This window comes from Mus musculus, chromosome 18, assembly GCF_000001635.26.
Source record: "Mus musculus strain C57BL/6J chromosome 18, GRCm38.p6 C57BL/6J".
Lineage (NCBI taxonomy): Eukaryota > Metazoa > Chordata > Mammalia > Rodentia > Muridae > Mus > Mus musculus.
In genome coordinates this window covers 64,374,429-64,400,925 of record NC_000084.6, presented here as the reverse complement: position 1 = coordinate 64,400,925, position 26,497 = coordinate 64,374,429, and the positions used below count along the sequence as shown (strand labels likewise).

At 42.4% G+C, this 26,497-nt stretch overlaps 1 protein-coding gene across 1 annotated transcript in view; it reads right to left on the bottom strand.

Moving 5' to 3' along the window:
- Positions 1 to 2,437: 2,437 nt before the first annotated feature.
- Positions 2,438 to 26,497, bottom strand: part of Onecut2 (one cut domain, family member 2) — a 58,457-nt gene continuing 34,397 nt past the window's right edge. Inside the window, exon 2 of the mRNA NM_194268.2 lies at positions 2,438 to 14,581. Within this exon, the coding sequence (NP_919244.2) occupies positions 14,295 to 14,581 (287 nt within the window). The 3' untranslated portion in view covers positions 2,438 to 14,294. The remainder of the gene's footprint in view (positions 14,582 to 26,497) is intronic.

Below are 26,497 nucleotides of genomic sequence, written 5' to 3'. Positions count from 1 at the left end.
ATAGGGATAAAAATAGAAAGAATCCAGTGTAAGCTGCATTGCAGACCAAACGTCAGGGTGGGAAATGAGCCTTTACAAAAATGCAATCAACATTCAAAGAAATCTTCCAAAAAGAAAGGACTGGGAACTTAGGAGGGCTGAGCACCCTCTCGGTAATGAAGTGTGACCTTCACTCCCACCAGGATTTCAGGGCAGCTGCTGAATAAATACCCTGTTGATTATCCCTGGAAAGTCTTTCAGCTCAGTGTGACTTAGTGTGTCTGAGATGGGGTAAAGTCTGGGTCTAACGTGCTTGGAAACTAAGAGGGCAAAAGGAAGATCGTGGATCAGTGTTGGGGCTTATTTATCTACTTCTTTATTTCTTTATTTTTCAAAACAAGAGAGAGTGTGTTTTCCTGGTTTTCAACACAGGAGGGATTGAATAGAGGGACTTACAAGGGGTTGACTAAAAGTCCCCCACCTCCGATTTCCTGGAGATAATGCCAGTAAAGACAAATAGACAAAACAAGAGGTGTGTGCATGATCTAGGTCTCCAGGCCAGCCCTAAATCTGGCTGAAAATCTATGACTAGGAGTTGGGTTTCCATTCAAGGCTTAGAGTCCTGGATCCACCACCCACAGCAGGAAAAAGAGCCAAGTCTGTAGCAGGCAGACCCATACTCCACATCCCTGCTCTTGTCACGGCCCCTGTGACAACATAGGTCTCTTCCATTTTCAAACTTTAAAAAAGAGGTGGGGGCAAATTCTCTCCCTACCTCCTCCTTTCTCTCATGACAGTCACTTTTAAATACCACCATAAAGCAGTCAAAAGACTAGAAGGAAGGCTCAAAGCCATATAAGCTAGGATGTAAAATTAAATAGTGTTTTTTTTTAAACCAAAAATAGACATACCTGAGGCCAAGGCCTAATGTCAGATTTGGATCATGAAAACAAAATTGGGCAAAAGGAAATATATTGGAACTTGTCTTCCCTTCTGTTTTGGTGGGAGCAGTAAGAATTCGCTGGGCAAGAAAGAGTCTGGCAGATCTATGCTAATAAAGCACAGGCCTGGTAGAAATATTCAGAGGAGCAACAGATGGAGTGGGGGAAAGGCCAGGATCTTTCTCCATCATCCACTGGAACATTTTCTTTGAGAAAAGCAAAGGATGCAGAAGAGAAGTCACTAGGAGGTTAGTCTGTTCCTGATTCCCCGGGCCCATAAAATTCTTTGGTATTGTGGTTTGCAGAGAAGAGGCTGAACTCTTCTAGAGACTGAGAGGAAAAAGAAAAGACATATTGTCTGAAGACAGGGATAGAAAGCAACCTAAGAAACTGCTGCTGCGTCATATCAGCCCTTGGCTCCAAATTTCAGGAGCTCTTAACGTCTCCACCCAGATGCTTGTATTCTCGTTTTGGGAAGTCCAGTGAGAGCCAAGTGCTTTATAATCTTTCATGATGAGCTAACTGCTGGATCATACTGTTTGGCCTTGAGTGACTCAAGGTGGTGATGGTGGGGTGTTGTATTTTACATTTAAGGAAGTATATTCTAATTATGTGACTGTTAACTGGGTGGTCTGGGTATACTTAACCTTTCTTCTCAAATAGCAGACTTCCTGACTTTATCTGAAGAAAGAACGGGGACTAGATAGATACTAAGGTGAATCAAGCTAAGTGCCAAATGGAGCCAGAGGAAGGAAAATGGAAGACTAAGCCAAGTTCTATAACTTTTTGAAAAGGACTTTCAAGCAGAAATAAAATAGGCATTAGTGGGCCATGTTTTTGGTAGGTTCAGTCGCTGTGACCCTAAACACAGTCAATAGCCCGGGTGACCTGCCTGGCCCTGCTGAGATATAAGAAGGCAACAGATCTTTTTTTCCCATCTAAGAACCATGAAGCTAAAGTGACGTAGGAATAAAATACTAGGAAACCATATCTCTGATTCTCAAGGAACTGCCTCAAAAATCATAGATGTAAATGTATGCAGATAATAGGAAAATGATAGGCGGGGGTGGGGGTGGTGGGGGGTGACTGGGAACTCTACCGGATCTGTAAGAGTCTTCTTTCTGGCTTTAGTGAGTAACTGAAACCCTTGCAGGAGTCAAGATGGAAGAAAGTCCTTGCGTAAAGGACTTGGAGACACAAGACCACCAAGTTCCCACCATGCCCTTTACTGTATGAATTAGGATCTGCCTTCATGCTGGTATTCGCTCATGGGTTCTTAGAGAAGTGTTGGGATCCTAAGAGATTGAGGCTGGAAAATGTGGGCCCAGGTCTCTTTAAAGCTAGCTGAAAGATATGGAGATCTCTTCCTAGTGCCCCAAACCTACTTTCTAAGGCTAGGCATTGTCATTTATTTCCCAGGCAAGGTCCACACACCTCAGCAGGAGGAAAATCCAGGTCAAGTAGAGCTAATTTCGAGGTTGTGATTTCAAGGAAAAGGACATTCATTGGCACAGAGATTGAGTAAAAACCCTTTAATAACAAAATAACATTCACAATGAAGCTACTTCAGTTGTCTGGAAAACTCAGCTTACACTTGATTCAACATATCACTTTCCACAGTTTTCTTTTCTTTAAAAAAAAAAAAGGAAATAAAACAGCATAACAAAATATACCTCGAATTTCATAAGACAAGTCTTCTTGGCAAATTCTAGTGAGCCAGATCCCAGGCTTGCTTGTTGTAAAAAGGGGCTGGGCATGCTCCTGTCTCACACACCCTTTTGTCTGTTTTGGACCCAAAATACATTAGAACATTGTAGGTATTACCATATCTTCATCAAGAGGAACCGTTTGCGGGCTTGTAAGTATAAGAGGAGAACTTAATGCAAACAAATAGTGGCTTGACTTATTGCAGAGGAATATGTAAAGCTTTCCGGAAGATTAAACACTATTACAATCAAAAAACTGGCTTGCAAAAGCTGATTTTAAAGTTTTTATATCCATTTCCATCTTTGGCAGATTAATAAAAAGGGAAAACAAAAAGGACTACATTACAAAGCTGCCATCACTGCAGCCTACTTATAAGGCCGTTCCTTCTCGTTATCAATGAAAAGATGTCTCCAGCATCCTCACTGACAGACATGTGCGATGCTCTGCTGTCTGTTGGTGAGTTCCAGAATTCTGCATGGCAGACTGTTGAGTCCATCATTATTCCTCATCTCCATTCTCAGAACTGCAGAACCTGGTAGCTGATTGGGTTTTACGGGGAGCATACTGGTATAGGAAGTAGGTATGAAACTCAAGAACGGATCTCAGAACCCAATTATAATATTATGTTCATTCAATCCACTGGGTCTGAAAAATATTTTTTGAGATAAAGATCTCAAAGACTGGGGAATTCAAACAAAATGGTTTCCGTGAATTGGTCTTCAAAACAAACAAACAAACAAACCCAAAAACCCCTTTAGAATATAGATATAGCTTTGTAAGGATCAATCTAGAGTCATTTCAGACCCTAAAGAAGAAAAGTATGATAGACCACATGAGTGAAAGTTTAGGGAATGACCACATCTTTTTGTCCAGATAACTGGAGGGGTTATCTGGGAGAGTGTACAAATAGGTCAGGGATGGGTCACTGATGTCAATGCTCTGTACATGTCTACTGGGAACTGACAACAGAATCTAATTCCCAAGGGGAAACCCAGAAAAGTGAGGCCTAGATGAACTAGCTGTATCATATACATGGCCCAAAAGGTCTGAGACCATGAACATAAAGCTAAGATTCCCTTTAGTGGAAATTAAAAATCTATAGTGATATATCTGGGTTATGAGGCTCCAGAGTTGTGGGGTTCTAGTGGGCTAATTCCAACTTGGGTGACTTTTCTCATCATAATACAAACCTGATTCGATCTGACTCATGTTGAAATCCCAACAGATGTGAAGGTATTTGCCAAGGTAATACATTTCCCAAGAAAACTGGTATTATCACTGTCTGAGGCCGAACTGTGCACATGTTCACAGTTTAATGTATACACAAGGGTTCACGACTGCTAACAAACAATAGGCACCCATGCATAAATAATGTCTGTTGAACCAAAGGGAAGGATCTAGTACAAAATGAAAAAATGTTGCTATTAAGACCACAATGCATCACACTGCTAAGTTTTTAGCCTCATGCATAAAATTATAGCACTGATTGGCAGTTGCTAATTATAATATTACACCGTTAACACAGAACAATTAGCACACATGTAGAAAATAACTTCTTTTTTTTTTTTTTCAACAGAGCAAATGAACACAGATTGTTTCTTCAGCAAAATATGAAACTGTAAACTTTGGGCTCATTCTGCAACTTTCCCCAATCCAGAATAAATAAAATCCAAAGGGGGTGGGGGGAGAAGAAAAATAAAAAGAACGTATGTTTCTTTTTTTTTTAAGCGCACATTTTCATCTATTACAAAAGCACAACCTAAACTGTATAAAGCTTTTTTTTTCCTTTTTTCTTTTTTTAAATCACAGTTACCAAAAGAAACAGTGAATAATTTATTACATACGCTATAATAACATTACTCTAAACACTATTATCTATGAGGTATATCTGAGAAAATTCGGTAAGGAATTGCGCGGTCTGCATTGCCAACATGCCCAGGTTCATGTTAAAGCTTTGGAACTGTGAGGGACTAGAAAAGGGGGGACAGTGGGGAGGCAGAAGGAAGAGACGTAGAGAAAGAACCTTTGGTATTAGTACAAATCTTGTTCTTTGCAGGGTTGCATTGCAAAGCACCACAGTACAATAAGCCTACCAATTTACTGTTTGGAGGCCCAGTTGAAGCTGAGGTAATCACAGGAAGAATTAAGAAAAGCACAGAGAGGTCCAGACTGGCTAAATCGTTGCTTTGGTTCAAGCAAGGCACTCGTCCCGTGGTAATGTCACACTTTGCAAGTGAAGCATGAGGCTGGGGGGGGGGGGTTGTCGCTGAAGAGGGGTCTGCTAATGGAGATATTTTCTGTGTTCAGGCTGCCATTGCTCTTTCTAGATCCTCCCTCCTAGGGTCTCAGTGGTAGGAAGGCCAGAAAAGGTGATGTTGCTTATGGGGAATTACCCTGCTGCTTGGTGAATTTATGTTCTCCCAGGTATTCTGGGAATTTTTATTGCCAATAGGAATTCGGTGATCAACTGCTTGGAAAGAAGACCTTGCAGATTGGCCTTGATAGGGAGGTCTATCTAGGTAGAAAAGAACTTTCGCATATGCCGGCATGGAGCTTGCACACTTTAGAAAGAAGATAACTGGCCGGACATGGTGGCTCATAACTGTAAGCTCACCACTAAGCACATAGAGGCAGAAGGATTGGGAGTTCAAAGCCATCTTCTACACAATGAGTTTAAAGCTACCTTGGAACACATAAGACCCTGTCTTTTTTTTTTTTTTTAATGGGAAGGATAGAAAAGAGAGGTAAAATGGAGCATGTTGAATAGTCTGTAAGTCTGTTGTAAATTCCTCTACCGGCTACACTCTGTTGGTGTGTGACAGAGGGGTAAATTGATCTTCCCTTTATCTAAGAGCCTTTTTAAATGCTCAGTGATAACTATTATGTGAAATGTAAAAATGCAGTATTCAGTAAAGAGCTCTGTAGAGTAGAGAATGGAATCAGCGAGTAGCTAATTCCTGCTTGACCAAAAGCTAAGAAGGATTCACTGGCTAGCATTCTCATCACTTTGGTGAGCGATCCTAATAACGACTTAGTCATTTTAATAGACTCTAAAGGAACTTAAAGAAGACCAGTGAAGTTTTGATAAGGGGAAAAAAGAAAGAAGTAACTTAAACTGTTATTTAAATTGGTATATCCATTCATCTGATATTTGAGATATTTTTTATTTGCAAGGAATACGCTTTAGCAGCAAACAACATAAGGCTTATTGCATTTCTCTTGGAAATAGAATTGATTTAGCAATGAAATGGGGACTGTTAAGTAAAAAAATAAAAAAATAAAAAGCTGACAGGAGGAATCACCTACCAAAAGTGAGAGTCAAGTATCCTGGCTTGATAAATATTGACTTTAGAATAGCCATGGTAATTAAACTCAATAGGTCAAGACTGGGCTTTCTCCTCCCACCGATGGCAAGGCTTTTTATTTAAAATGTTGTAATGGGTGCATTCCACAGTCATATTACTGTTTGAGTCAATATGCTTGCCAGGGTAGAACCCCTGAAGAAGCCCTAGAATGTCAAGGCTGGCCACCTTACTAAGCAAAGATCATACACAGCTCTGGATACATAATTTATGTATCGGGTGTCAGAGTGTGAAGATTATTCTTAAAAGGATGAAAATATTAATCCATAAACTACAGCTTCTTTTCACTGCTAAAGGATTGCTACTTTCCTACATTCAGATAACTACTCCAACCTGGGCCCCAGTGGGGTGACTGTATGGGTCCTAGGGTCCCTTCCAGCTCTCCTACCCAATTCTTATTCCTGTAGTTGCAGTAGCTTGGGACACTTTTCCCTGTGATAGCTCCAGGACACAGAGTGGGGTGGGGCTAGGATGGCAAACTATTTCCAAGCAGTGTTCTCTACCAAATTGGAATGGGAACTTTAAAGATCCCAGTGACAGCAGCGTCCCAACTGGCGTGCTGAACATGTGGGAGGAGGCAGCAGACAGATGCAAGAGACACAGAAAATATCCCTCTCCAGGTTAGCAGCCGCCTTCGTCCGCACACATCGTTGTTGTTTCTTTGGGGGAGTCTGAGCTGTGGCTGTCCATACCATACGTCAGAAAGAAGAGCTCAAATCATAATAGAGCAGAAGCGAAATGCAGACCGCACAGAGAAAGGAATCTTTGGTATCTTTGGTGTCGTCAACACGATTAAAATTACAAATGGAAAAAGTCAGTGAGGTAGCCTTCTTTGGTTCTCACTACAAATAGAAAGTTTTTCCAGTTCTTTTTTTTTTTCTTTTTTTTTCTGCTTTTTTTTTTTTCCCTTTTTTGTTTTGCTACTTTACGCACACTGAGTTCTTTCTTGGAAGCAGCTAGTATAAGGGTTCTCTCTTTTTGGTTTACGATTTCTTATTATTTATTTATTTATTATTAAATTTTTTTTCCAGTTTCCTTTATAGAAGCCCCGAAAATCCGGGCTGATGACGTTGGATCTCAGCTTGAGTTCTGAAGCAGGTTCAGGCTGATCAGTCACTGCTTGTCCACAAATCTGCTCTGTTGTTCTGACAGCAAACAAACCGCAGTGCTCTCTGTTGTTTTAAATAATAAACGCAAACTATACAGCGCATCCGTCGCAGATGCTGAATAAGTTAAATAAATAAGTTACAATAGAAAGGCTCTGAGGGCCCCGGTAATTAAGAGGTGAAATTCGCCTGGTACCAAGTGGGGCTGTGAACTTAAATTAAATAATTTAATAACCATTAAACCATTTTATAAATTAATCCAAGACGGGAAATACACCCAGATTGTTTTTCGTTTTCATTGTAACCTATGTTTCTTCCCTGTAACAGAAGTTCACCGCTTTATGAAGCACGCTACACTAGAGCTGTATAGCAGCCAGGGTTTTGCATCTCAGATGCACCACTGCTACAGATTTTGATAAATAAGAACAAGGAGTAAAATCAAACTAAAAAAGGAAAATTAAATAATTACCCGAATCCTACATGCTAGCATACAAAAACTAATTAAAATAAATTAATTATATTAACAGCTCGTTGGGTCACAACTGAAAGAGAAACGTTAAAATACAGCTGAGGGGTGGGGAGAGGTGGTCTTCTTTTTCTTTTTCTTTCTTTCTTTTTTTATTTGGTGGACAAAAATGGATCATTTCATTCTAAAGTCTAAATAAAATAAAGCAGCAAAGTATAACGTCTAAAGCTTTATCACATTAAAGACCACTTTGATGTGACAAACATGGAGGAAAAATCATCACACACACACACACACCCAACTAGCTAACACAACCTCCACAAGACCACACCTTTGTTCTTTCAACCCTGGAACCAGACCCCACTTTCTGCCATTGGTTTGTACTTTATTCCACATCACCCCCAGTTCCCCCCTTTTTTGTTCTTTTTAAGGTCTTTGGATTTCGCTTTAGTTATGAGAGATCCAGAATAAAGCTATTCAACCAAAGTCATTAAACATCTAACACAGACAGTGAAATAATATCCAACATTCCACCTAAAGTTGTTTGTCGTGGCTGCACCCAACTAAAAGTGATTTCAAGTATCGTGATGGATGAAGATGGGGGGGATCCTTCGCTTACATCTCCACACTTTGGTTTTCAGCATTACAAGAAACAACAAAGACAAGGTACATTGTCAAAATATCACATACATGTTGCATGATGATTTTAAATTTATTTATTGTAACAGATTACAATTTATGTATGTATTAAGCACGTCTGTACACACTTGTGTGTACACAGTCTAGATACCTCTAGGCAATGGACGTGGATGTAAAGTCAACTCTGAGGGTATATGTTGAAATAAGTATCTAGATCTGTATACATTCAAGCTCACAGACTGTATAAATGACAGGCAAACTTATCTAACAAGGACAAGGTCTATGCCATGTAAAAATGACTGCTGCTAAAAATGGAGCCAGATGGAAGATTCCCATGGAATGACTAACCTTTGGTGATTCTTTTCCCCTACATACATTTTTTTTCCACTAAAAAATGTATAGGCTGGGTAATGTCAACTAACCTAACTCAAAGTCCAGAGATATAGAGCTCGGAGTCTTATCTTTCACTTCCCTGTGGCTGTTATGAGAGTAACTTGAGGTCAATGGGCACTTCAGGACCTGTGGACTTATAGCAAAACCCATGGGCACTAATGAAAAGGTTTGCATATATATATATATATATGTGTGTGTGTGTGTGTGTGTGTGTGTGTGTATGATCCTATGTTATTTTAAGACTAAGTTTTGTTTCATAAGTACTTGGGACTTTCTAAGATAAATTAACCATCCATCTACCCTTACCTCCTACCTCGCAAAGAAACAAAGCATTGATAGAAAAAAAGGACTTAGGACATCCACAGTTCAAGTAACCACCTGGGGAAACTGCTCTTCTTAAGTGGGACTTTTTTTTTCCCCACAACTGTGGTCTCTGCGGTTAGCAAATGACACAGAACTGTTAAACTCTTCAGCTTTGCAAATAACCATCAGAAATGCTCTATCCTTTCTTCTTCACCTGCTCCCTGCTCACTCACCTGGTAAGACTAGCAAGTTTGAATCAGAGCATTACTCTCCTAATATTGCTACAGGACAGTAAAAGTTAGCCCCGATTGGGTAGGAATCTAGAAAAGATATTGACAAAGTAGTGTCTGTGCCATGTGGTCAACATTAACCACAGATTCCTACTTTTCCCTGTTTTTAATGCCCCTATTTATTTTTTAATGACCTTGGAACTTACTTTGTTTATAGATTTTGAAAAATTCCAATTAGACAAGCTCCCAAAGACCCATTTCCTCCAAAAGTGTATTTCCATATTTTGATATTATCAAGCTAACAGACACATCCATTAACATTTTTGATAGAGGAAAGGTTACTTTCTGTACCTACTGAATAGTGACTATTTGTTTGAAAATTATTCAATTTTAATTTCCTGGCATTAAGACATGAATGCCCAACATAATGTTTGATTACTTAGATTTTAATTGCTAATATTTGACTTTGAAACTCACTGCTTGCCTTAGGAAAATGTGTGTGCGCATGTGTACATTTGTGTGTTCATGCCTGTGTGTATTCAATTTACCTTCCTAGGTTTTGTTATGCTTTAGTTTGAAGGGACAACGAGATTGGGTTCCCAAAGCTGAAGCTGCTAAGAGCCTTTGTAAAAACAGAAACCACGTATCCAATTCTGATCTTTCCTTCCTGCCTCAGAATAGCCTGTACCGCTATGTGGTACAAACCAAATACTCTTTTTTTTATGGGGAAATCTTTTAAATACTGGAATTCAATTTTATTGTTGTCATTGTACTTTTAATATATTAGCTGTCCTTTAAAAGAATTCTAAGAATGAGGGAATTGAATCTTAGAATCATTAAAATCACATGGGAAACAAAAATAGAGCTTAGTTATAAGAAGGCTTAAGGAAAAATATATCTTTCACTCAATATTCTTTGGGTTTCTGTCACCCTATGAAGATAAAATTTGCTTGTGAACTATTCTTTCCCAGCATCCCACTGTTGGTGATGGTGGCAGAAGCCTGGAACTTTTTTTGGATTAAGAATGTAGACTGTAGGCTATATTCAAGTCCAAATGGTTATTTTCTCTGAGACTGTTATTTAAAATAAAAAATTTAAAGGCTTTGAGAAAAGACAGTGGATTAAATTCTATAACCTTTCAGTATACTACTTTTTCTTTCAGCTACCTAGCAAAACGATACTTTGTATGACCTGAAATTTGGATACATATGTGTACAGATGCACATACACATATAATGTGTATACACATTATATGTGTATGTGTGTGTATAAGCAACTTTTGAACACAAGTATTCTCTGAGATAGAAAAGACATTTATCAAGAGTTCCTAGAGGGGATTTCTTGCCTTTTTCCTTCATGCCATCATCTTCCAAGGATGCAAAGCCTCAAATGCTGCTAATTAGTGTCAGTCACTAACCAAAGCAAGATGCTTTGTTCTGCAGTCTGTACTCAAGCAGAACCACCCATTCCATTGTCCACAAGTCACAAAGACTCATTTAGTAAGATCCAAGTTAATATTCATCTGACCCAGCTGAAATGGGAGCAAGCCTCTGAGGAAATACGCTTTTTCTTGGTCATTTGACCATAAGTTCATGGATTATAAGCAAGGAACAAGGGGAAAGTGAAAGGAGCACTCCCTAGATAGGACAAATTAGAAAAATAACACAGGGTCCTATTCTCTCAGCTCTAGATATGATGTGCCCACCACAGAACTGCCCACATTGGGTGAATAAAGAGGCAAGGCAGAGGATGCGGCTCTCCAGGGACAGGAATCTGGAACTCTCCTCACAGTCTACTGAATGCCTTTTCTCCAGGACTGAGATACCTCCCTTCAACAATCCCGATCGACCCCAGTGCCAGCTATGGTTGCACTCAAGCTTGTCAGTGCAAACTGGTAATTACTACCTCGAGGAGACCTGATCGACCTATTGCAATAGAAGTTGGATTTCCCCAGGAGAAGCCTCGGTTGGATCTACTCACTGAGAGGAATCTAGAATACTCTGGTGGATAATGGTATCTACTGGAAAATGGATTTCTGGTGTTTTGCTCCACAACAGATGGGAATGAATCACCAAGCCTTCCCAATGATGATAGATGGTAAGTTCCCTACTGCCAGCAGCACAGCTCTGAGCTAGTCTGATGGATAAACCTTGCTTATCATGGTTGAGGCATAGGATAGAGATGACTACAAATAAAACCCACTTACATCATGAATCCATTCATCAACAGGTTACATGTAGAAATGCTTAAATGGACTTTCAACTTTTACCATAAACTTACATAGAACTATGAATACTGCCAGACAACCACAGTGGCTATTTAACTCTGGAATGGCATGAGAAATGAGCACAGTTGTGAAATGAATGCTTAACAAATGGTGCATACGAGAAAACAAATAGTTGGACAACAAAAATTTTGGGTTGTCACCAATGCGGGTTAATCTATACGTGTACTCGTACATTTAATATATATATATCTATATATCTTTCTTTAGAAATGCAACTTTACAGCTGATCTTTTTTTTTTAAAAAGCTAATAGAAAAGTAGAAACTGGCGATTCTTTTTACATGTTTCCCCACCCCCAAATGAAGCCCTGTTAACATGTGGCAATCACATGAAGATGAGGTTGTAAATTTCTCTATAAATTCTTTGGTTCTGGAAAGGGCGGATCACCTAGACTCCTACCCCTGATCCTTGCTCCCCTTCCCTCCCCTAATGACAACACTGAACACAGAAGCAACCAAGTCTAAGGGTTAAGCCACAGACATTCAAGCGACAATCGTATTTCCCATGCTCTGCTGAGGAGAGAAAGGGACACCTTTCAGTATCCCGACATCTCAAGTTTGGAGTCCATGGAACTTTATGTGTAGGGGGGAGATTCCATGTTGGGTAAAAGCCATAAAACAAAACTAAAGGGAAACAATAAAATCAAACAAATGACCCTTTCCTTTTGTTGCTTAAAGAAACAAAATCGATTACCTTTGTACAGATCAATGACGCTATAAGTATTTTAGCCAGGCAAAAGAAGGTAATGAACTGAGACAAAAAGGTGTGAGAATCCTCATCTTTGGTATTGTAGCTGTTGAGGTTTCTGTTGCTCTGTTTCCATGTTCTTTTGAAAAACTGCATAGGCACAAATTAAAGACAATCTTCAACGTTAAGATTACCGAGTGAGTTGTCATATGAAGCAGCAGCCATTGAGGCTCGTCTGTTGATTTGTGTCTCAACCCTTTCTTTCAAATCTGCTTCCAAAAAATAAAAAAATAAAAAATAAGAGCGTCCCAAAAGGTCTGTTTGAACACAGTGTGTCTTCGGTGGTTTTGTTGTTTCTTTCATTCTAGCGTGCTTTTTCTGTTGATGGTGATTTCCAGTGATTGGTGGAACCATTTACTCATTCAATGGGACAGTTCTGTTTGTTGCAGAAGTAGGTGCAGAAAAAAAGTTTCTTTGGTTTCAATTAAGCAATTCATACAAAAGTCAGTCTCAAGTGTCTGTAAAGAGTCATCGAAGCTTTTGGCTTGCTCCGAACACCCCTTGGTGCCCACCTGGGGCCATTCACTGGTAAATATGCACATAGTGACCTTTGTAATCTCCCAGAGTTCTGTGGGCCCTCTTTCACTTGCTATGGGAAGGTGACCAACCAGGGCTGGCGTGGCGAAGTCACTGCCCGGATATTTGGCTAATGTCATTGATGTAGCTGGTCTGCTCAGCCAGGTGGTGAGCCCAAGACAAGAGCCGAATGCCACTCGGAGTTACAGAGGTGCTCTGATCTCTAAAAGTAATCACAGTATTTGTAGGCTAGAAAATGGCAGGTAACAAATGTCTTTGGTTTGCAGTATTCTGCTTCTTTGGTGTGCTGTGTTCTCTCCAGGTTCTGTCAGCTGTATTATAAGGATGAATCAGCAATGGAAGAGAGTTAGGAAGAGACGACAGGAAGTGGCTTATTAAACTGTTTCTTTGTAGAAAACAATAGAGACATCCCAACTAATGGGATGCGATAGGGAACAACACGGATCAGCAAGAACAAGAACAAACCACACTTGTAATGCACATAGGAGGACCTGGGTGACTTGTAAATCAAGGGCACAGTAATGATCTAAAAAAATCTAGATCTTCTTAAATGATGCATTTGCTCCTGTACTGTAGCAGTTAAATTGGCCTCCTGAGTGTGCATCTGCGCAATGTACAAACAGAGTTTGTAACAACCTGCAAAATGTGCTTGAAGCCATATTCCCAATAATTCCCTAATGACTTCACAACAGTAAAGACTGATGTAAACGGCCTTGTCAAACTGGATGCGTTGAAACCAGAGCCTTCCTTATTTCTGTATATCTTCGTTGTGCTTGATACTTTGAGCTCAAGTGAATTGACTTTTTTTTGACGGATCCAGAAGACCACATGAGATTTCCAGGAGGTAAAGAAAAGAAAAATCGTAAACTGAAATCAAAGTTTTCTAAACTATCCAATGAAAAGATGCCTGAGTTGGAAAAACATGTCCTTGGATTTTTTTTATTGATTTCCATATTTAAAACTTGTGCTCAGTAATTACCATTCTGATTTTTTTTTGTAATGTTATGGCTGAGAATTTTTAATGTACTGTGATATAAAGAGGCTAAGCACTTGGGGAGCAAATGAGGCCTTTCTTGTTAAATTCTTCTGTAGTGTTTTGGAATCCTGTGTCTATACTCAGGCCAAATATCCACTATGACTTGCAGGAAACTAGTGTTAGCAAGAGGTTGACAGGGCCTGAATAGGGCTATTGATGCTTACAGCTGCACTGAACTTGGTTGACATTGTGCTGTGATTAACTCACTCCAAGAAGGCCCCATTTGGGTCTCTGGGATGCTTAGCATACTCAGAGGATAGTGTCTGGTTCAAAGAGATTAACTTTCAGCGTGTACTTGGACTCTGTAGCCATTTAAAATGAAACAAAAGAAAATGGACACCTGGCCTATGATTACAGCTAGATTAGAAGTTTCAAGAGAATTGTGCTTTCAAGTCACCAGTGAAGGGCCCCAGCTAAGAATCTGATGTCTTTGTGATTTTTTTTTTTTTTTTTTTTTGGTTTTGGTTTTGGTTTTGGTTTTGGTTTTGGTTTTTGGTTTTGGTTTTTGGTATGTGTTGTCCTCATTTGGAGATGACTTGTGCCCAGGTGGAGAGTCCTTGCATCATGCTTTGGTACAAGTGCTGGAGGTGGATGAAGAACCCCCTGTGCCTAGGTCATCTTGCCATTTCTCCAGGCTGCGACGCCGGGCATTCATGAAGAAGTTACTGACAGTGGTCAGCTCCAGCCCAAGTTGCTGGGAAATGGTGATCTGCATCTCCTTCGAAGGGCGCTTATTTTCCTTGAAGATGGCGAAGAGTGTTCGGCGTTGGAGGTCCGTGAACACCAGGCGGGATTTCTTCTGCGAGTTGTTCCTGTCTTTGTTTGGTTCTTGCTCTTTGCGTTTGCATGCTTCAGGGGAAAGAAGAAAAGAAAAGGGAGAGGAGTCAGTGGTACTGGGAGGACCCAACAGGGAAGGCAAGCCATTGAAAACATGGACCAAGTCATAGAGGGGATGGAAACTATTCAGCTTTATTGAATGGATTGCCCACATGTCAATAGCAAGCCAACCCAGTTCATCTTGGTGATGGAGGACATCAGTTAGCAAGCGGGGATTGGAAGAAAGGAGAGCCATGGCTGCTTCACATAGTCTAGTATGGATCTGACTCAACTTGTTTCCTTTCTCTTTTACTCCCATCCCTCTGTGCCTGCTTAACTCTGAAGTCAGCTGTGGTGAAAGAGGTGAAGAAGCCATGCACCAGATGGAGAACTGGTATGGGGGAGGAGGGTAGGGCCCTTTACACATTCACCTTCTGGAACAGTTGGGCTGAAATCACTCTCTCCAGACACACAAAACAAGGCTTACAATTCACATGATTCCAGACATTGTGAACAGGATGGGAGTCAAGGTGATGAAGGCATCCTAATCCAAATGCTGTCTATCTAAACATTTATAAAGCAAAACAGCAGTAGCAGCAGCAACAGCAGCAGCAATAGCAACAACAAACAACAACAGCAAATCATGGGAAATTTGATTTAGTCAGTTCTATTTTGGCCACTTTAAAGACAAGCCAATACCAGAAAACAGGTGTGTGTGTGTGTGTGTGTGTATGTGTGTGTGTGTGTGTGTGTGTGTGTGTGTGTTAGGTTGGGAGTAGGAAAAGAAACCAAAATCACAACAGCCTTTCGGGTCCTAGGTATGTTTATTACCATGTGCTTAGATGTGAGCAGGTACATGTGAATGAAATATGTGACCAGGACATTACTTTATCCATCAGGATAAAATGCTCTTCCTAAGTCTGCATCCTCTTAGAAGGCAGTGACCAACTCTGTCTGATATGCCTAACTGACCCTTTGGAGTAGGGCTATAAGTTATACTTGGCACAATGGGGACAAATGATACCTTGATTCAGGAAATTAGTATTTTCCCTCTGAAACTTCACAAGCCAGACCATTATCTGCACTATCCTCAACATCATTAACTTCCTGACTCCTACAGAGCATCGCACTGAGCTCTTAGTACTCAATGGCTTTTCTAGCCCAAAGTCTTCCCCTAATCCTCCAAAAATGAACATGGTTAGGTCATTATGGCAACACCCCACTTCTGCTACCAATTCGTCTTAGATTGTGTTCTATTGTTATGATGAAACCCCCTGACTAAAAGCAACTTAGGAAAGAAAGAGTTTTATTTACATCACTATCAGAAGCAGTGAAGGCAGGAAGTCAAGCGGGGTGGGAACCTAGAGGCAGAAGCTGATACAGAGGCTAAAGAGGGATGCTGCTTATTGGCTTACTCCTTATGTCTTGCTCAGCCTGCTTTCTTATAGCACCTAGGACTACCTCCAGCTCAGGGATGGCACCATCCCCAATGGGCTAGGCCCTCTCCCATAAATTACTAATGAAGAAAATACATTACAGCTGGATCTTATGGAGGCATTTTTCTCAGTCGAGACACTCTCCTTTCAGATGGCTCTAGGTTGTGCCAGGTTGATATAAAACTAGTCAGCACGCATGGTTCTCAGACTCATAAGGGGTAAATAACACGGCTCATAGCAGTCACAATGCTGAGACATGAAAACACAGGTTACCATGATTTGAGAGAGTCCTAAGCTTCCTAGGAGTGTTGCATAGCTTCAGTGGTGTTAAACTGAAGCTTCCCTCACCTAACTTGAGGACACTATCTATGCTCCATACAGAAGCAAAGAGGACTCACTCTGGAAGTAAATAAGACTTGACAGTATCCTCCAAGGGCAGCAGGAGTAGAGGGGCGTCTGGTGGGAAAACTGTTGGGGCATGTCAATTTTGGCAAAGATTTTCTTCCTGGTTTGTCTTTCTCTCATTAAGAAGGAAAAGAAGGAGGAGAAGGAGGAAGAGGAAGGAGAGGGGGAGGAGGAAGGAAGGAAGGAAGGAAGGAAGGAAGAAAGAAAGAAAGAAAGAAAGAAAGAAAGAAAGAAAGAAAGAAAGAAAGAAAGAAAGGGAAAGGAGAGGAGAGGGGAGGGGCAGGGTAGGGTAGGGTAGGGAAGGGAAGGGAAGGGAAGGGAAGGGAAGGGAAGGGAAGGGAAGGGAAGGGAAGGGAAGGGAAGGGAAGGGAAGGAAAGGAAAGGAAAGGAAAGGAAAGGAAAGGAAAGGAAAGGAAAGGAAGAAGGAAAGGAAAGGAAAGGAAGAAGGAAAGGAAAGGAAGAAGGAAAGAAAGAAAGAAAGAAAGAAAGAGAGAGAGAGAGAGAGAGAAAGAAAGAAAGGAAGGAAGGAAGGAAGGAAGGAAGGAAGGAAGGAAGGAAGAGAATGTGTCATGCCATCTTCCAAAAGTAAGGCTATCCACACAAGAAATACTCTCTTGGAGGGCTTAGGATTTTCTCATGAGGGGATATGATAAGAAGGCAGTTACAGAGACTTCCTGACACTCTGCCCTTGCACAGTTTCCCTTGCACACTTTTTTGTGCACAACTGCCCCTACCCACACCACCAGGTTCTCACAATTTGTTGGATAATGTAGGCTCCCATCTGGCTGCCACAAGCTCATGGCGAGACTCTCATGTTATGTTTGGGTTCATCTGTCAAAGTGATTCTGCACTTAAGGGTGTGCCAGAGTCACCTGAAGAGCTCTTTACAAATACAGATGTGGATGCAACCTGGCTTTATTGGGGTGGGGAGCATTGGGATTCTGCATCATTCATTAGCTTTTAGATGATGCTGTCTCAGATGGTCCCCATGCCTCCAGTCTGAATATCTTGTGTTCTAAAATCTCCCAAGAGCCCCTGCTTATGTTGAAAGCTCTGTGGCCAGAAGTACCTGGGTTCAAATTTTGAGTTCCACTTCTTTTTTTTTTTTTCTTTTTCTTTTTCATTTTTGGGTTTTTTTTTTTTTTTTGTTTTTGTTTTTGTTTTTTTTTGAGACAGGGTTTCTCTGTGTAGCCCTGGCTGTCCTGGAACTCACTCTGTAGACCAGGCTGGCCTCGAACTCAGAAATCCGCCTGCTTCTGCCTCCCAAATGCTGGGATTAAAATTGTGCCGCCACCTATGTCCAGCTTGAGTTCTATTTCTAAGACTTGGGACCGTAGAATCCCCTAACCTTTCAGGGTCCATGCCCCGGAGCCCAATAAAGAAACCAAGCACCAGTTTCCACTCACTGCACTACCCCAGTAACTCTGAGCTATAGATACCAGGCAGGATGATCGTCATCTTAAAAGGAGATAAGTGACAACTAGGCAGTGAACTTGATGACCCTGAGACTGAGCTTCCTCCTCTCCTTCCACAGACCCCTCCCCCTTCCTTTTGCAGGGGGAGGGGTCCCTGTGGGGGAGGGGCAGTGGTTAGGACTCCTCTCCTGAGATTTAGACCGGTGAGGTGCTCCCCACAGGCTCTTCGGAGATGTGAGAAGCAATCTGCACCACCACATTGCCACTTCAGATCCTCAGACCCCAGCTCTGCCCCGACCTCCTTGGGGTGGGGTTTTCATCTGGAGGATTCATAATAAATATCGATGTACAATTATCACCTGATAAAATCTGAGCAAATAGCTTCCGTAAACATTGGCTAAAGTCCTCTGTCAACTCACCCTCCTCCGGATTAGTCACCAGCCCTCAGTTTTCATCCAGTATTGATCATCCTTCAGATAAGCCTCTGTTTGTGTTTTAGAAGGCTGATTAGGATGTGTGGGAGAAGCCTGCACTGGTTTGTCAGATGATATTTGGTGAGCTCCAGATAAAATAGATATTAGATTTATATGCTTAGAAAAATATTAAATGCTTAAAATGTTCAGCACCACACAAAAATAATAGACCAATATTTTCTTCCTTTTCCCTTCTGGTTGCTTTCTGAAGCCTCTGGATTCCACACCAGCAAACGGAATGTTACAGCCTGGTCTTTGTCAATGGACAGCAAGTCCCAAAGGCCAGAAAAATGACGTAGCAGGACTGAACTTGCTTGGGGTATTAACAGCTGACAACTCATGATTCTAACTCACAAAGTCAGCTGGGCACTGGTTCAGATGTGGAGCACATGTATTTGTGACATGGTCAGCCATAAATGAGACATGTATATCATGGCCCCATCACCCAGTGCTCAGGTAACCTAGTAGAAGAGGGAGCAGAAAGACGACAAGAGCTGTAGCTTGAGGCAGGCTAGGGCCAAACTGTGTCACTGGACACAGCAAAACCACTGTCCTCATAAACTCCCAGCAACTGTTGGCGTCTGTACAATTTCAAGCCAGTCATGAATGGGAAGAGCTCATAAACCCCACCCCTGGCTGAGTAGCTATTGGCAGTTGATGGCTGCCAAGAGATGGAGAGTCGGTTTTCTTTATGAGTGTGATAAGTTAGCCACGCTTCAGTGGATGGCCCCTCAACCATGCGTTGTAGGGCATTGACTGGATTCCATTGATGAGCTATAAAAATGAAGACATGAACTTGGGAGAGGGATGAGAAAGAGAGAGAGACGTGGAAGGGACTGGAAGCAGGGACCGGGAAGGGTCATGATCAAAATACATCATATGAACATATTAAATTCTCAAAGAGTAAATTAAAATATGATGTTAAAATAAGCAAAAAAAAAAAAGGCAGTTGCTCAGAAACAGAAGGAAATAAAGTTTTACTTGCTTTGAAAGTCTTAAAAAAAAAAGTGGACAGATGCAATGACCTGTGAACCCCAGCACTCCTAAAACAAGCCACTGAGCCAACTATCCCCAGAGACACAGGTCATCTGCAAACGGTTCAGGGATTGTTAAGATACTACATTCTACTGTCAATATATACCCATTTCTGAATGGCTAGGAAAGTGCCAAGTGGCTCTCGACAACTCAGGAATGTGTCAGAGACCACAAATAAACAGCAGATGTTCACAGGCGTCCTTGATGGAGCCTTGCCACAGCCCAATGCTGGTCAGTCCTATTGGGCTTCCAGCTGCCCGAGGGAAATTTTGTGATAGATAGTAGGTCCAATCTCATCCGGACTAACCGTATCCCTTCCTCTTCCTTCCTTCCCAAGAGAAGAAAGCAGGGGGAACATATAGTAACTGGACTTGGTGCTGGCGAGCCAGTGTGAATCCAGGATGCTTCCAGCTGTTTGTGGCCCTGCCTCCTTCTGTGGATTGTAAGGGAGTCCCAGCTCATTTCTAGCTCAGCGATGGGAATAGTCATTTGGTTTACCTACCATGAGGTGAGCTCCCCACGGCACCACGCCTTTCCCCCCTTTCCAGAAGGAATTCTATGGACTCAGATTGGTAATTTTAGACCAGGCCAGGCAGGGACAGACAAGAATCCACAGATCTGTCCATAGCCTGTGACTAACAGTAAAGAGCAACAGCCAAATAGCAACCTACAGTGGAAGGCTCATTGGCAGATGGAGTTTTTAACTATTTGTTTCTAAGGGAGTGTCTGATCCAGGCATAAGCCAAGTCTTATATCTCAACAAGTCAACTTACTTTTTACCTGGTCACTACCTTATTTGTCCCCTTTATGGTAACAGGGATATTAATAAAACAAAGACACTGTAAATCTGGCTATGTGGTACTTCCTCATAGCTATTCCTTCTTAACTAGGAGGGAGAGAGAATTCTCTCCTGACTGATGCTCTTCTAGATATCTCCATCCTAACTCCCTATATAGCTGTATCTTATTATTTGCTTCAGGAGGGGCTGCTCATGGAATTCTGGGGTCTCAGTTGTCCTCTGGTAATCAGATCTTTAGCTCTGCCCTTTGCTCACCATGGTCAACATGCAAGAATATGGCCAGAGACCTGAGGCAGAGCTTATCAAAACAGAGATAATTTGTGAAGACATCACGAGTACATTTGGGAGTGCATACATTCGTGTATGTGTTTGTGTGTGTGTGTGTGTGTGTGTGTGTGTGTGTTTAAAGCAGTGTCTGGCTGATTCTGGAGGAAGGTGTAAGTGGGTGGGGTCATTCTGGTACCATACACTACCTTGACTCATGATCTATCCAATAGGTTCAGTACCTTTAGCTTCTTGAGCACTTAATCACTGTTTTGGTTCGCTTTAGTTTTAATAAAAGTTCCATGTAGCCCTGACTGGCCTGGAGATTGCTGTTTCGATAAGGCTATCATTGAACTTGGGGCGATCCTCCTGGCTCTGATACCTGAGTGCTGGGATTCTAAGCATGACTGGTCACCTGGACATCTTTTATATCCTGTAGCTTGGTCCTTGTCACACTCAAAGATCTTTAGGGTCCTTGTCTGCTAAGAGTCTATCCATTTCATGAGGAAGATGAGAAGCCCAGAAGATTGAGTACCAACAGATCAGTTCCAAGATGTCCCCTTGGACTTTCTTTCCACACATTTTAGAGAGGAAGATAGAGTAGAGGTATGGATTCCCATTTACAGTTCTTTAAAGTTCAGCAGATCCTCTTTGTTGGGGGTCAGCAAGCAGGCTTACAAACCCCCTCCTCAACCTCCCTAGTAGCTCTGTGAAGTAAAGAAACCTAAACCAAGGCTTCATACTGTCTGGATTTTGCACCTGGAATTCAGATCTCAAGTGAGTGCCCTTCTTGTACTGGGCTAGAACTGGCTGGTTTTGTGTGTCAACTTGACACAAGCTGGAGTTACTACAGAGAAAGGAGCCTCCCTTGAGGAAATGCCTCCATGAGATCCAGCTGTAAGGCATTTTCTCAATTAGTGATCAAGGGTAGGAGGGTCCATTGTAGGTGGTGCCATCCCTGGGCTGGTAGTCTTGGGTTCTATAAGCAAGCAAGCTGAGCAAGCCAGGGGAAGCAAGCCAGTAAGCAGCACCCCTCCATGACCTCTGCATGAGCTCCTGCCTCCAGGTTCCTGCCCTCTGTGAGTTGTAATCCTGACATCCTTTGGTGATGAACAGCAGTGTGGAAGTATAAGCTGAATAAACCCTTTCTTCCCCTACTTGCTTCTTGGTCATGATGTTTTTGTGCAGGAATAGGAACCCTAAAACAAGGCTGGTACTCTCTTTAAGCCTAGAGATCTGCAACAGAATTATTACTGTGAAATAATGATAGAACCCCTGCTCAGTGGCCTCATTAAACATTAAGAGATATTTTCATCTTTCCTACACTAGCAGCTTCAGGGGATGAGTGTTTAGGGAAATATACTGTCTTAGTGGAGGCTCATGAATTATTTGCTGGAGAGAGCGGCCTGAGCAAGTCCTGGCTACCAAGCGATAGCGGGATGAATGTGGTCCAAGGGATCCCAAAGTTTGGGGACCCTTGTTTGTCCCCTCATCCCTGATTTATATTTCTTCTAGACTTGTTTCTGCTTCCCTCCAGTTCTCAAATATGTTTTCTGGAACTGCCTTGTCCACTTTTGTCCTCCAAGAATCCAGCTGTCCTTTCTGTTCCTGCATCCGGCATTCTCTTCTTCCTCCTGCCTCCCTCTCCAGCTCAGGTGTCACCTCCACGTACCACACAGTTTCCTGTGTAGATCTGGTAACAGCCAGGATCTTCATAAATAGCTTTGTCTTTTAACCCTCTCCCCTCTGAAACCAGGAACACATGTACCAAAAAGAGGTTATTACAGTTTGGATATAGTTTTAGTGTGTTCTGCCTTCCTAAGGATTTTCAGTGTGGAAGCTTGGTGCAGTGCACTGAGAGGCAACACCTGGCGGGAAGGCCTGAGGTTATTAAGGTGTGCCTTGAGAGCAATTAATGTAATTCTTGTAGGATTCCCATTGGTCTCACATGTTTTCCTCAAGCTTCCTGCCCCGCTAGCTGATCTCTCTTTCCCCCTTCACTTGTCATAAAGTCTGTCATAGAGCCTTCTTCTCTACACTCTTCATCCTCGTTAAAGCCACACTGACGTCAACACCACGTCACTGAACCTCCAGAAATTACGTAAACGCACCCCTCTTCTTTGTAAAGTACCCAGCCTGAGGTATTTCATCATAGCAAAGAAAACAGAGGTTACTACCGAGAGCTGAGATAAGGCCCTGGCTCCATCAGCAAAATGTGGTGTCAGCCAACGATACTCATGGCTGAGTGACAGGAGCTAGTCTTGTGGCTTGTGATTAAGGGCCTAGGTTTAGCAAAATCAGACGGGATAAAAATTTGTCTAGGCTCTGAGAACTCTACCTACACACTGAGGCTGGCTATAGGAGGAGATGGTGTGACCCAACTCCAGCAGTACTAGATCACTCCCAGCCAGCCCAGCAGGTGACTGCAGAAGCTTGGGTAAGTCCAGTTGAGATCAGCCAAATGTGGCCTGGATCAGCAAAACAGTCAGGCCAACCCACAGAGTTCTGGACAGAAATAAATGCTGACTTATGCCACCAGCTTTGTGGTTATGTTATGCCACCTAATGTGGTGAGACACAGCAGACACTAAAGCCAAGAACAACCTTGGCCTTTCTGCTCATGGGGTGAGTCAAATGCAGGGGAGAAGCCTCATCTTGGAGCCAAGCCCTTTTCCAGTCCTTCACTATCTACTGTCAGCCTTACTTGCCTTGCGTACTAGGCACTCTGATGCCCACCGCTCTAGATCATCCACAGGCCAGCTGTGGGTGGAGGAAATGACTTGGTCAGGAAAATGCCTACCATGCAAACATGCGAGCCTGAGTTTGGATCACCAGCTCCCAGGTAAGAAGTAGAGCAGCACATTGGTGGTGTCTATTTCCCCATGGCCAGGAGGACAGAGACAGGAGGATCCCTGAAGCTCATTGGCTAGCGGGCTTTGCTGAATCAATGAACTCCTGATTCAGTGAGAGTCCCTGTCTTAGGAACCAAGGTGGAGAGCAACTGATACTTGACAATAGCATCTGGCCTCCACACACATGTTCATGCACACACACACACACTGACTGTTCCCCAACACACAAACAATGCTTGCTGTCACATTCAGTACACAGATGTTCAGAATATGTGACTCTTCTTCCTCTTTCATAGAGAAAGGGGATTGTACTTTCAGGAGGTGAGGTTTAGAGTTCACAATCTGTAGGGCTGGAGAGACAGTTCTGTGATTAAAGGCATTGGCAGTGCTGGAAGATGACCATGTGAGACCACCCATGATGGCTCTAGGCACTCTCTTCTAGCTCCTGTGGGCACATATGATATACACTCAATACAGAGACATACATACACGTTTTCAAAAAACTACTTCCCATGTGCTCAATAGTACATGAACTTGCCACAGGGCTAAAGGCAAGTAAAAGTTTGTGGGTTCCATCCCCCTTACTTTCTCACATAGGTCCCAGCCTCATGCAAAAGAATAAAATAAGGCCATGATGCACTCTTTTTTTTTTTTTTTTTTTTTTTTTTGCCTGTGTCAGAGGGCCTAAAAGGCTTTTGAGCACTGGCATTTCCTAACATTACTAATTTACATTCAAATACATCCTATCTGGGATGATGGGTCTCTTTAGTCCCTAAGAAATAATGCAGCCACGCTGGATCCATCTTGCAATCAGTAAATACTCCCCTGATGAGTTCATTATGATGGTCCAGCACAGTGGATAGAGATAGGGAGAAGAAACCCTCAAAGTCATGAGTCTGTCAGCGCCTGCAATTCTGTAGGTCTGAAGCTCACGGGAAAGGCCCCTTTGCCTTTTCAGCTGAAGAGCCTGAAGCTAGGGATTGTATAAAGGAGGGTGGGGGTGGGTACTGACCTTCAGCAAGGAGGCACATCCCATGAGAGGTCCAGAGAGACTGGGTTGGAAAACATCAATGGCAAAAAGTTCACCTTTGTACCACTGGTCTTATTCTTTGCAAAGGCTATGGGCTCTTGAGTAAAGAAGAAAGGAAATTAGCTCCCTTCACTTCTCTGCTGTTAAGAGGTGACTCTTCAGGACTGACAGAATAGCAAGCTAACCCTTTCTTTAGATCTAATTTGCAGTCAAGAGTCTCTACAGGAAGAATAATGAGACCCCTTGCACTCAAACAAGGAAGCAGGCAGGACCCATACACTGTGCTGGTACATATTTAATGTTCACTCAGCCATCAGTGCTGGTAAATCGTAGTCCTGCAGGCTGTTTGGGCCAGCAGAGGGACGGGTGCCAGCACATTGCTAAAGGGACATGGGGGAAAGAGACTGACACACAAGAGACTTGGTCTCATGCTCCAATACATTCTGTTGACTACCGATGGCCAGATGAATCCATCTTGGTGGAGGAAGGACTAACTTTGGGGACAGGATAATTTAAAAATTATTATTCTGTTACGTTTTGTTCCATGAATTTAGAAAACTATAAATAGTTTTCAACTATTCCCTGCCTGCCTGATTCCTGATTTGTCAATAAGCCACATTACCGCCCAGATGGTCATAGACTCGGTACTGTGAACTCAGTTCTTGAACGCTAAACTCTTATCTTCACCTCAATGCTCTCCCTTGATCAGAGTCAGATGGGAAGCATGTTGGCTTTGTCTCAAAGGAGAAAGCTGCTTTTCCTTAGAAACTCTGTCTCCACAGACCTTATGCCAACCCTCTGAAGCGGTAGAGTCAGCTATATCTAAAAAAAAAAAAAATAAATAAATCTATCTGGGATGCCAAGAGAAGAAATGATGTGCAACAACAACAACAACAAAAGGAATGGGGCATTCACAAGGCGCTCATAATTGCTAGGCTCCTCTCTTCTCATATTCGTATCGTTGTGGATTTAAGCAAAGCCTTGGGAAGAGGAGCCTCCAATATTAAGCCAAGCATCCTTGGCAAATGAACTTGTCCATATGCTAGGCTCAGAGCTACAGCTCAGCTTATCAGAGCAAATATAGTTGGGAGGTAAGAGGAGCCAGTAGGGAAGAGAGAAAGAAAAGAGAGCAAGAGGAGGAACATGGGAGCTAGAGAAGGAGGCTGAGGAGATGACTCAATTAGGGACGTTGTAATTACTCAGTCTGTAAGAGCCTGGCTCCCAGAACCCACATGAAAGTAAGCAAGACATACTACTGGTGCATACTTGCAATCCAGTCCCAGTGCTGAGGAGGCAGAGACAGGTGAGTTCCTGAGGCTTGCTGGCTAGCCAACCTAGACTTCATTGGGAATCCTAGGCCAGTGTGAGACCCTGTCTTAAAAACAAGACAAATGGCACCTGAGGAATGCCACCCAAGGTTGACCTCTGGCTTTCAAATATATGCACACACATGTACATGTATATGTATGAACATTCTGGGGTCCAGGCAGAGGTTTGAGAGACTAAAGAGGCTTGGTGCTGCCCATACATGTCTTCTCTGGGCTTTGAACATAGCCATTGACCCAGGGCACATTTCTTACCATGAAGGTGTTTTCAAGCTTCTCCTCACCTGATCTTTTGGAAAATGTGGGTGCTAGATGAACAGCCTTCCTTCACATCCCAGAGTCTCTGCTTTCACACGAGTACTGGACAAGTTATAAGCAAGCCGGTCTCAATAAGCATCAAGGCAGGAGTGCACTGTCCATTCCTCATCCAACAAAAGGCAGACAGCCCCGGGACTGAGCTCAGTTCAAATGCCTCAGAGGCAGTCTTTGGATGAAACCAGCTCTATTTCCGTTCCTTACTTTTTGCTTTTAAGACAAAGTCACTGAAGGTCTAAGAATCATAAACCGAGAGAGCTCAGATGTCTGGCTCACCACCAGCAGCCGGCTCCATTGGCAATTAAGAATCTTGCACTGAGAGAATGTATGTTTTCTGCTTCTGTTCTCCTTTTCAGTAGAAGTTTAGAGAGCAGAAACAATGAATACCAAAACACCAGGCTGCTAAAGCCAGATAGATGGTCTAGCTTGGCTAATGAAACTGTGCCGTTCAAAGATGGCGACGTTCAAAGACTTTACAGACCTCGGGGATGAGTGAAGGAAACTAGAACTCCTAGAGGTGGCTCTGTTTACTTGGTCCTTGGGAATGGTTAAGAATGGAAGTGCTTTGAGAATCCCACTGTCTTCCCATCAGATCCAACCA